This window comes from Poromitra crassiceps, assembly GCF_964638095.1.
Source record: "Poromitra crassiceps genome assembly, chromosome: 14".
NCBI lineage: Eukaryota > Metazoa > Chordata > Actinopteri > Beryciformes > Melamphaidae > Poromitra > Poromitra crassiceps.
Genome location: NC_139633.1, coordinates 21,549,245 through 21,561,760, shown reverse-complemented (window position 1 = coordinate 21,561,760; position 12,516 = coordinate 21,549,245). Strand labels below are relative to the sequence as shown.

The 12,516-nt window shown below is 42.0% G+C and overlaps 1 protein-coding gene across 1 annotated transcript; it reads right to left on the bottom strand.

The window, feature by feature from the left end:
• Positions 1-1,197: 1,197 nt before the first annotated feature.
• On the bottom strand, positions 1,198-12,254 carry LOC310789355 (aspartate aminotransferase, mitochondrial-like). Its single transcript, XM_083650982.1, has 10 exons — positions 12,132-12,254; positions 7,362-7,518; positions 6,119-6,247; positions 5,959-6,018; positions 5,715-5,876; positions 5,366-5,470; positions 4,988-5,138; positions 3,923-4,088; positions 2,875-3,025; positions 1,198-2,659 (listed from the first exon to the last, which is right to left on the bottom strand). Exons 1-10 carry the CDS (start codon positions 12,212-12,214, stop codon positions 2,537-2,539), a joined length of 1,287 nt encoding a protein of 428 aa, XP_083507108.1. The 5' UTR covers positions 12,215-12,254; the 3' UTR covers positions 1,198-2,536.
• Positions 12,255-12,516: the final 262 nt, after the last annotated feature.

Here is a 12,516-nt window from a genome sequence, read left to right as displayed (position 1 = left end):
TGAATCTCTGAATGTTTGCGAGTTGATAGAAACAGCGAGGCATGTGACTCTGCGTCACGTGATTGAAACGATAGGTATCATGGGTAATGTAGTTGTTAATGTAGTCTCACTAGCACCACTGACAAGGACAAGACCAGTGGGTTGCACCAGCTGTGCGTAAGTTGAAACGTAAGCTAGTTTGAACGTAAAGTCTCACTAAGTCCGAGTTTACGCACTACTAAAAATATTTGGGTTGCACCAAGTGAAATAGTTACAACGTAGGCATAAGTTAGAACTTAAATTTTACACCTACGTCTTACTAGGTGTAAAGTCCTCCGTAAAATAAGCATTGGCACGGATTGCAACTTGGCACCGTGGCGCATCGTTGTTTTGCGTCGGTAACGCGCTCTCCGTGATCAATATTACACCCTTTGATATTGATGACTCACGCTTTTGTTTCCCACAAGCTGCAGCACTGCATACAAATTAAAATAACCGCAACAATTTAGCAGGCGCGGATGGTGCTAAATTAGCCTACAATACTGATAGAGCTCACAGATAAACGTTAACAGTAATATGAACCTAAACGAACGTTACTCAATAACGTTCTCATTTGGTTAGTGTTGATGAAATATAAAAGCACTAATTTGCGGTGGGCAACATGTCCTGTTTTCACTCCACTTACTTAAACAACGGTAAATAAACACCGTTTCCACCGTGCTTTTCACTGATTGGTCACAGATACTGTACACGTCATTTTCTGCGACACTATTTTGGCTAGTGTGAGGTTTAAGGACTACTAGTTAAGATGTATCTTACGTCTCCGTGGTGCAACTCAACAAAGACACAACTTTAGTGTCAAACTAACTAGTTTGAACGTAGCAGTTAGTGTGGACTTTACACCCTAACTTAAGACAGAACTTACGTTCAGCTGGTGCAACAGGCTGCAGTAGATTAGACTTTATATATAATATATATAGATAGATATATATATACACACACACACATATATAGTACATAGCTTTTCACCCCAATAGGCTTCATTTGCATATACCTTGTATACATTTAAAGTATAGCTGTATTGATGTATATCAACAATTTACATATTGGTATAGCCTACATTTTAGCCTAGAAAGAGGTGTACTTTGTAAATAAAAAGGTTTCAGTGGTCTACCCTCCATTATATCCCAGGACACAAAATAAATAAAATAAACAAAAAGTAGTTAATATCTTTATTCTTTACGGATTTATTTTTCTGGGCGACGTACATGACCGATGCTCCATTAACCTATGACAGAATGCAAAACATGGAGGCTAAATGCCCAGTTTATGAAACACAAGTAGAGAGGACAGAGAGGACGGGGGAATCCCCCACATTCCTAAAATGTCATCTGTACCTTTCTATCCCACAATCTCAATGATGGACAAACTCAGACACAGGACTTTGACATGTGATTTATGCAGCAGTGTGTGCTTATTTCTTCATGAACTGACCACCAAGTTATGGGTGGCATTACCCCAAAGCAACCATTCATATTGTCCCCCTCACACTGAGACATCTGTACTTGTATTAAATACAAACGTTCCATTATGAAAACAATAAAAACAAATAGGGCGTTAGATGTAAGGTTAAAGTGGAATAACAAGTGTCTAGGAATCTGTATGGTGGAAATCTAACAACAAATACTTCTCTATACCGTTTACCGCTCATGGCTCTAGTGTTCCTTGTTAGGGGCTTAAAATATACTGACTGAGCAACTGACTGTTGCCTTGCAACCAACTCGACTTTGATTCGATTGAGACAAAAATATAATTTACCGTTTACAACGGAGGCATGATTGGGCAATTCCAGAGACAAAGACAATAAAGAGAGTAAATTAGTGAGTAGATCAGATGAACAACAATAGATTAGGCTGATAGTGGATTGATTGGCTGATTGACAAATGTTTGCCTGTTACTACAGTATTAATAGCTCAATGATAGAAATGCAGAATGCCAGTCTTAACTGAAACAGTGCCTTATCTCTCTTAAAGTGCTACACGACTTCACCACTATTATGGTCAGCCTCAAGAAAAAAAGAAAAGAAAAAAAGAACTTGTACTCACGACTATAGGTAGGCATTCACGTAATGTACAGACTAACATTACCCCAATGTTGGTTGCGTTTTGTTTTTTTTCTAACGAGAGGGCCCACAGCAGACAAACAAATCACTAACATTGGTGAACAGCCAACAGTTAATTCCACGTAATAAATAAGCACAGACAAGAGAACGCAAGACATCAGCTCAGTCAGTAGTGGGGGAAACCTGTCTTTTACAACCTGTCACGGCTGCCTGTCCAATGGAAAACAAATAAAACAAACAGGGGTAATTGTAATCTGAATAGTTCAACAACCCTCACAATAGAGACATGCAAGTCAAAGCTGAACTGATGAAATCCAATCCATGAAATGTCTAACAGAATACCAGGTCTTTTTCTAAGATGGAATGGAGGGAACGGAGAGAGAAAATGACGTAAAGCTCCTCTTTAACATTGCTGCGTTGATTTTTGGATCCGCTCTACTTGGTGACTGCATGGATTCCTTGTGCCAGGTATCCCACATTGCCCGACGTTACACCTGCCATGGAAATTCTGCCATCCTTGGTCATGTACACAGAGAACTCCTTCGTCAGGCGCTCAACCTACAGGGAAATAAATGAATATACACAAGTCAAGATAAATCGGATCAATCGAGACAATCAGAACCCCCCCCCCCTCCCAAACCCGGCCAAAGGAAGATTGTAAAAGAGACTTTCACTCATTCAAATCAATATACCTAGGTGGTGGAACAGGGGTCAAAAGGAAAGCTACATTCTTGGCCAAATCCTATGGATACAGAATGTGTGATTGCGTGTACCTGTTCAGGTTTGAGGCCAGTGAAGCAGAACATGCCGATCTGGTCGATGACATGCTGCCAGTTGTGGGAGGAGCCCTCCTTTTTCAGGCCGGCGGCCAGCTGCTCCCTCATCTTGATGATGCGATTGGCCATGTCATGAACCTCCTCCAGCCTGGGAGCGAGAGAGGTGCAAATAAACACACGGTTTTCAAGTAAAAACACACCAAGGAATACGTTATAGCAAATTGGAACAGTTTAGTGCAGCAATTCCCAAAGTGTGGGCCGTGAAGGTACTGCAGGTGAGCTACGAGCACGGCTATGAGGTCAGAGGAGGACCTCGGTAATTTCTTATGGCACGACACAAGCCATGTTTGGCTCAGTTACTTTTTACCCTAGAGTTTCTGGTATTACCAGATAAATAAACACGCGGTATCACCAGAAACTAGACATCCAGACAAATACGTAGGTATCAGCCATGTTATGCTAGCTTGCCGAGAAGCCGGCGAAATATAGCTCCAAATCAGCAACGTTTTCGACAAAGGTAAAGTTTTAGGGGTTTCACAGACTAATCGTTTACCAAAATCACTAGTCGACACTGTGCATCATAGTCGGCTAATCGTTCATCTGTGGTTTTAGGAATACCGTTAAACAATATACAATAAATAAGTAAATAAATATCTTGAACATCAATTTGTTTGAACAATCATTTTCTACATGATGCCATGTTAAATAAACAGAATTTAAGCTATTTAGAGAGGGAAAGACTCCCGTCTATGTCGTTACTGCAGTCAAACAGTTGGTATCTCCATCTTCAGACAAGTTGTTGGGGTTTAGCAGCTGCGGCATTCTTACGTTTGGGAATGGCTGGTTTAGTGTATATGAGAGATGGAGAGGTGTAAATGAAGTGTTTTTATTTCAGTATAAAAATCTCAAAAATAGAAAACAGATTTGTTTGGGTAAGTGGTACGTGTGTGTGTGTGTGTGTGTGTGTGTGTGTGTGTGTGTGTGTGTGTGTGTGTGTGTGTGTACGTGTGTGTGTGTGTGTGTGTGTGTGTGTGTGTGCGTATACCAGATTGAGCGCAGGTCTGGTGTGTTGAGAATGGTTGATGCGATTCTGGCTCCATTCATCGGGGGGTTGGAGTAAATGGGCCTAATGAGAATCTTAAGCTGAGACTCCACCCTCTTAGCTTCCTCTGCATCGTTACACACCACAGTGAAGCCTCCCACACGCTCACCTGCCAGCAGGAAAACACAGTGTGAAACAAACTCAGCTGATCTAAACGGAGCCTAAAAGATATTAGGACCACCTCATCAAGGAAAGATAACTTGCTATGACTGATTGACTGCTAGGATTTCACCTGGCTATTAAATCAAAGTGAATTATAACAGCACAAATGGAAATTAATTAATTTGACTTGATTATTGTACTTTTACATATTTAGTAACACTACTTTGGAAAAGTCTGTATGTTTATTATAACAGCTTTTATAGACAAGTTAAAAGTATTGGTTCATAACAATAGAGAGAACAAGTCCTTTTGACTATGTGGATTATGGAGCCAATCTCACACATGTGGCAAACTGTTGTTACACTACATAACTTTTACCACTAAGTGGCAGTAAGGCACCAATGGCAGTTCCTCAAACCAGTCCTTTCTGTGGGACATGTACTGTAGTCAGTCATTTGGCTCCCAATTAATCTCCAACCACCATACAATAATAGTATACAATAATAGTATACAATCCTTTGTAATTAGGGGTCATGCCTTTTCGCCTCCAACACAGTTATATTAATTTTCATCTAATCTCTATGGGAAGACAGACTGCAGCATGGCCAAAACCTGGATAATTCTCATTCACAAACACACACTCAAATGAATATTACTTTTTCTTGGATAGTTCTACTTGATCAAAATACATTTGGGTCCCTTCCTACCACCGATTAAACAGTCCAACATCACATCTCGTCTCTGTCCACACATTTTCCTTTCGGGGACATCATTACCAGAATCCAGTGGCAGTTAAGTGTTGATGAACTGTATATCCATTATATTTCTGTGCTGTTGTCAATACGTCATCTTTATCAATGAACAATTCAATGATCTATGAGGAGCTTGTAGCGCAGTGGGACTGACCGTAGAGACCCATGTTCTTTGCAAAGGACTGGGACAGAACAATATTGTGGCCCTGTTCAATGAAGTGCCGCACGGCCCAGGCATCGCGGTCGATGTCTCCGCTGGCAAAGCCCTGGTAGGCCATGTCAAAGAACACAAGCAGGTCCCTTTTCTGATTGGGGAGAGAGGAAGGGAGGGGTGGAGAGAGGGACAACAGGTGAATACAAATTTATGGGAGAACAGCTGGTTCCAAGTATACGTTTGTGACTTTTAAACATTCAAAGACCCTCTACTTTTTTTTATAGATGATTGGAAAAGTGTATTGACATTTTATGTAAGATTGCACAAATGCTGCAAAGATTCAAAAAGACCTTTACAGCAGAGATGGTGCATCCTCACCTTCACAAGGTCAGAGATCTCCTTCCACTGCTCGGGCCGGGGGTCCACACCAGTAGGGTTGTGTGCACAAGCATGCATCAGGATCACACTCTTCTCTGGGATGTTCTGTCAAATCCACGGACCACACAAAGCACACAATTGTTGCTCTCTTTCAAAATTGTCATCCCAAATTCTGGCTAGTCAACTTAAAATGGAGCCAATCAGTGTTCTCCTACAAGCACAATAAATGTTCTCTAGGCCTCATCACCCCTGACTCAACATGCTTGTGGAAATCACGGCTTAAGAATTGTTTTTGTCATCTTCCCCCGTCACTCTTCCCACCCTCGACTGTCCCCCACTCTTCTCTTACAGAGATGTCTTCAAGAGCTCCTTTGAAGTCAAAGCCGCAGGTGGAGGGGTCGTAGTATCGGTACGCTTTGAGCTGCATGCCGGCGTCTCTGAAGATGGGTGTGTGGTTGCCCCAGGAAGGCTTGGGCAGGTACACATCGCGTGGACCACCATGGAAACGGGCCTATGGCGAGGAAAAGATCGGATGAGATAGCCAGCCCCAAATATCCATTTATGCAAATAAACAAATAAAAAAAGTTCCTCACCAGGAAGTTGGCTCCTATGCGCAGAGATCCAGTTCCTGAGATGGTCTGGACGGTGATGTTCTGTTGGGAGAGGAGGAGAACTGCTTTACTGACTTGGCTCCAAACCTTTCAGAAAAGATCTGATACTCCTGTAGTTTAGAGTAGCTCAGACACCACTTACCCTGCCGCTCTTCAAGACCTCGCTATCAGCGCCAAGAGCCAGCTGGGCACAGGACTTGTTAAATTCTCCCAGACCGCCGATGGCGAGGTACTCCTTATCCAGCTGCTTAGCCGCTATCATAGCCTCTGCCTAAGAAACGAGATGGAAGATGCAAAAGGGATCAGATAGAACTAAGCTAGTTACCTATACAACACTGTAATACTCACTTTTGTGTTGTAGTTGGCTTTTTTCCCTTATCCCCGCAGCGTGACATTGGATTGCATCCCCCCAAAGTAGGTTCGGCCTGAGCTCTCTCGCCGTACCACCTCTGCGTCGCCCACTGATGGACGACCTCCATTGACTATGAATGTAGCGCGGGACGAGGGGGGGGGGTTCAATGCAGAGCACCTGATCCGGTGTGAATCCAGCCTAACCCTAGATTCTGCCCCTTTTACTGAGCCCCGCCCCCTTCCTTGATGGAACAGGTGGGCGGTCACACACAGTGACCTTGAAATTTGACCACTATAATCTAATCAGTTCATCCTTGAGTCCAAGTGGAAGCGTTCTTGATATATCGCATAACTGCTTTCTTTTAAATCTCAACTCAAAACCTATTTTTATAGGGAAGCTTTTACCAATTTTATGTGATTTAACGTTGGTTTTACTTTCCTTTAGGTTTCTATTACTTGTTGAGTTGTTTTGCTGGGTTTTAACCTTCCCTTAAGTTTGATTACTTGTCTGTTCTTCTATGCTGTGTCTTTTTGCTTTTGTTTACTGTCCTCATGTTCTTTGTGCCCAGAAGGACTTTGTTTTTATTGTACAGCACTTTGTAACTATGTTTTGAAAAGTGCTATATAAATAAATAAAAATAAAATAACGAGCATCGGACGGACGGACAGACGGACGTCCGTAAGGACAGACATCCTGAAAACATAATGCCTCCGGCCACGGCTATCACCGGTGGAGGCATGATATAATGAGCACTACTATCCTCCTTACGGGGGTTACGCTTGCGGGATCCAGCTGTTGCATCAGGCTGCATTGGACCGTTTCCACTTCTCTCTCGATGTCGGCGTGGAAACGATCCATTGCATCATGGCAGTTAGACTCAATGAAAGATTAATAGTATGGTGCAACTACATTGATTTTGTTTAGTGAATGTATGAGAGAGAAAGAGAGAGAGAGAGTGAGAGTGTGTGCGCGCGTGCTTACAAAAGTTTAGTACTACAGTTGTGCTTTCAATGGAGAGTAGAGGTAGCTGTACCTTGCGGACACAGCTGAGCACAAAGGGCTTGCCCTGGTCGTCCCTGTAGGCGCCCACCCCCAGGTTCATCTTCTTGGGGTTGGTGTCCCTCTTGAAGGCCTCGGTCACCCCCAGGATGGGATCGGGGGGACCCATCTGCACTCCACCCCAGAATGAGCTGCAACCACACCAAGCAGGTACACAGCATGGTTGAACAAACAGGCTTGAAACATTGACTGTGTTGAGGCGACTGTCAGGCAAAGGTGAAAGGTCATCTGAGTGTACTGCACTGAAAAACAAAGGCCTTAAGAAACAGACAAACAAATATGTGTTCAACAAAAAAAACATGAAACACCAATTCTGGTCAACACTGGTCACACTAAACTAAACTTACTACTAGCTGTGCCCTCTCACACATGTTGGACCAAATACTGCAGCTTAACTGCCCATGTGAGCTGAGGCTAACACACTGACGTATAGACATGAGTGGTGCACGCTGAGGGGGCACGTTTCATGAAACAAACATTATAATCCATTCACAGAGAGTCCAGAGTCCAAAAACAAGTAGGGCAGCTAATCAGGGGTGTATACATAAGAGAAAGTGACGATTCAAGATTCAAGATTCAAGATTCAAGATTTTTATTGTCACTCCATGGTACAAGTATCACGTGTGAAATTCTTGTGCTGTGGACTCCGTTTACGACATAGTACAAATAGGCAACAAGCAATGAGCAATAGGCAATAAGAAATAGGCATCAATAAGCAATACTAAGCAGCAATAGGCAATGCGGCAGAATAGCGATAAGACAAGTCAGTGGCATATTCATTGCACATAGGTGCACGTCATGTGCATACGTTAGACGTGTTCGGACATTTTAATTCGACATATTTGACATACATTACAGTGCAAGTAGCATGTACCTTATTAAACATACAATTAAACATTAGGCATTGTGCATACGTTAGACGTGTTCAGACATTTTAAATTCGACGTAATTGACATACAGGTGCAAATAGCATGTACCTTGTTAGACATACAATTAAACATTAGGCATACATAATGGTAGCAGCTGCAGTACGGTACGGTACGACTACTACACTATTTGTGTATGTTAAGGAGTCTCGTGGCCTGCGGGAAGAAACTGTTCCTCAAGCGATTTGTGCGTGCTTTTGGAACCCTGTATCTCCTCCCTGAGGGTAGCAGGGAGAACAGGCTGTTGTGGGGATGGTTTGTGTCTTTGATGATCTTCAGGGACCTCCTGAGGCACCGCTGGTTATACAGTTCGTGCAGTTCTGGCAACTCGTCTCCTCGTCGACCGGGTGTAACCCCTTCTGTTCAGCACTTGCAATGAACAAATGTCGTCACTTTGGTCATAATTTGGAAATTGTATCTGCTAATTATTGCCCAAATTGCCCATGTTATTTTCTTGATGTTATTTTTTTTTTTACTATTTTCTTTTACTTTGAATCACAGATGCTAAAATACTCCAAGGACCAGTGTGCCACAAAATAGAGCTGCAAAATCATCAGCAAAAATATTTAGCCAATCATGAAACTGATTTTGGGAACGTATATCATGAGCAAACGTGCCAATTTTAGCTCTTATTTGTTACCTTTTCTTGATCCGCGTTTGTTAACATTTCCAATTTGCTTTGCTTACACAATGAACACTTTCTCATTCATTCTCATTTAAAAAATATAATCATCAGTCAAAAGGTCAAAGGTGAGTCATAAACAGTTACATTTTCTATTGGACTTCCCACTAAATGCAACAAAATAAGTGTTGCATTTAGGCCGTGGGAAAACATCCTTACCCAGCGGTTGCGTGACCTTTTCGTGGTCATGTAATTGGTAGCCACATGTCACAAAGTGGAAGAAGTAGCCTCGACCTACTCAGCCAGTCCCTTTCTTTTGCATTCCCATCGCTTCAAGCAGCACATCCCCTTTCACAGTTAGCACAAAATCCTCCATGGTAGCTTCATCAGCCTTTTCAATAACAGGTGTTGTACATTTAACAAAGCTTACACTTCATTGAGCTGACCCTATTGTCCAGAGCAACAAACATTGGACATTGATGGACATTGGAGATTGGACACATGATCTGTTGCCGAGATCAAACCTGTTCCCTTTTGGTGACAGGATGGACTCTCACCACAGACAAGCTAGTTTTAAGTTAATCTTCAAATATTAAATTATTCTAATGGACAATTCAATCTTGGAATTGATCAATCTGTGAAAAGGGAATGAATATCCCTAATAGTAAGAATGAGAATAATACCTGACCAAAAAAACTAAAAGTCAATACAAAGGAGTAAATAGAAGATTAAAGCAGCAAGCTTGTTACACATCAAATGTACAATGTATACATAAGATTAGATAAGTTTACATTTACAATTTATAATTACATAACAGTCTTCTTGACCTCAGCATCAGGCCACACAGAACCTGCAGGCTAATCTGTCACAGCACAGTGGTCCTTGTTTTACAAGTGGATTAGAGACATTTGAGGCTATGTGACTGTGAGTACAACTCATGTTTCCAACATTCCATGTTCAAATATAATGCAAGCATGTACACACCTCCACTTTTTTTTAAAGAAAGTAGCATTCTAATTTCACCTGCCTCAAATGGCTACATTCAGTCGTCTCATTCACAGACTGTTACCAGATCCCATGATTGTAGCAGGATTTCTCTTTTTAGTTTTTACCATTTGTCATTATCAGTGTCAGATCCAATTTCAAAATGCCTTGTTTACTAATGCAACAGTTCAGTTCTCTTGTCACTTTTTGGTTTGGATCTAATTGCATCACACACTTGCCTTGGTTGATAAATGAGGATCTTGTGATGTGGGTTGCATTGCACCGCTGCTCACACTTCATCTCAGGTTTCAACTCCTTTCAAACACTAAAGCTTGCAGCTAAACTTAGGACTCGAGGCTCTGCAAAGGGCAGGAGTCTCCAATCTCCCAACCTAAGAATACTGTAAAAGAATAAGATCATTCTTAACACTACATGCATGGGTGATCTTTATGTTGAATGTGTGTTAAAATCAACTAGCTACACTTGTGAGGGGGGTAAAACATAACTTAAATTAAAGTAACTTAAAATTGCTTGTCTTTATGCATATTAGATGATTTATCTTTATGAATATTATATGTTTTCTATCTGTACACTCACTCAAGGATGCAGAGTAGGAGGACTCATTTTACTATTCCGTTTTTGCTGCATATCCCCTCCTATAGTTTACTCTGACAAAACTGACAGTGAGGTGACAGTCACACAGAACAATATCATCATGCATTTGAATACAGGTTTTCCCCTCAAATAATTAGTCTAGGCTACATTTTATAATGTGACGTCACAATATACATGTAGGCTATTTTATAATTCAAGCCTAGCAGTAAAATATATCCAGGAACTGACATTTCCAGAGTATTTTTTTTTTTACCAATCCCATATAAGCTATGTTGCATTAAAGACTGGGTATCTTGCAAGTATAGAAAGCATACAGTTGCCCAATATGTTTTTTCTAGCATGTAGTAAGCATGGCCACTGAACCTTTGAACATCTGAACTTTCAGCTTTATGCAAACGTCATGGTAAGCTTCCAATATGAGGGTTCAATATACCAAAGGCATAGCTTCATAGATGACTGCTGGCCAAATCGAGGACTTACATGGGTTCTACTTTATTCTTTACAGCAAGTAAGGAGCTTCTCTTGATGTGTCTGGCTAGTGGCATGGGAGTATAGGCCAATATTTGTGTCTTTACTATTTGAAACGAGATCAACATGACACTAGACTAGAGAGTACAGGAAAAGAGTAGAAAACCTCCTACACCTCCACAGTGGGAAACCTGATAGGAGCGGCCTAGCAAATCGCCAAGCCTCCCCTACTGTACTACTACAGATTCAGAAGCCGAATAGATTCAGTTCCCCTCGATAAGAATCAGAATATCAACAGACGACACCCTGCACATACATTGTGAACATAATATCCGGCAGAATAGCAGATAGCCGAACTGGGAGAGTTTGCCCTCCAACCAGATCATGAAAGGACATCGGTGACTTCTCCACTTCGTCATCAGAATATAGCCAATCGACGATCAGAGGTGCGAACACGATGACCAATCAACTCGCACGAATTCACCAACTACGGAAAGTCGCTTAGATCAAAATATAAAACTACTTCCGTCATAACATGAAGCTAACTAATCACGACGCATGAAACCATGTTAACGTTGCAAATCCACCCAATTTAAGTAGACCACGTTGGATTAATGTTCAGCCTAGATGACATGTTATGAAAGTAGAGTCTCTATAATTCAATAAACCTAACCGGTACACATGCACTTGACACGAAAACGGTGTATATGAAATAGCTAGCTAACGCTAAGGAAACTTTACTAGCTAAACTACCGTAGCGCACGATAACTGCATTCAAATCAGAGGGGATGGATGATAACGATAGGTGTTCGCCTATGTCATAGGTGGTTCCCAATGACATCAAATGTGATAGCACAACTTAAACGTGATCGTCAGCTAACGTACACAACGGACCTGTTGTGTGACCAGTGACCACTTGACCCCAGCTGGCTAAGTTAGCCAGCTCACCAAAAGGCTCAGCTTGTTGGTTAATTGACAATTTGCCAGGAACGTTGACGTTAACCTCTAGATGACAATTAACAAGTTAAGCTAACATTAGCTGTCTGCTGTCACACAGCTAATGCTGTGATAGCATGTGCCAAAACTGTAATATCTCAACATGAACATTACGTTTGGGCATGACTAGTACCTATTTCTGGTGGAAAGAACTCCCAGGGAAGGGGAAACATTCCCGAGACTGGAGAGCACCTTGCTGGACTTCAGGAGGGCCATCGCTGTGCTGCACTTGGTAATCGAGCCTGGTAGGATGTGGATGAAGGGCAGGCACAACCATAGATATTATATTACTATAGATGGGTCACCGCAGGCTCCGCCAATTCTAACAAATGGTAGCAGCAAGTCTCCTAAATGGGCGTGGTCAACCATTAAGTCAGACATGAGTCAAACCTGCCGCAAGTCTCCTAAGTGGGCGTGTCCGTGGAAAACAGAACCCACGCGATAAAATGACAGGAAGTGAGTTGAAGTTGGGCCGTCTTGCTTGAGCTTGAATCCCATCGTCTTTGGCACCACCACGT

Excerpts from the sequence above, each read along its gene's own strand:
- LOC310789355 (XM_083650982.1), bottom strand. The coding sequence starts at position 12,214 with ATGGCCCTCCTGAAGTCCAGCAAGGTGCTCTCCAGTCTCGGGAATGTT. Across the intron at positions 5,877-5,958 it reads GCATAGGAGCCAACTTCCTG|GCCCGTTTCCATGGTGGTCC; the intron begins GTGAGGAACTTT and ends TCCTCGCCATAG. Across the intron at positions 4,089-4,987 it reads AAAGAACATGGGTCTCTACG|GTGAGCGTGTGGGAGGCTTC; the intron begins GTCAGTCCCACT and ends TCCTGCTGGCAG.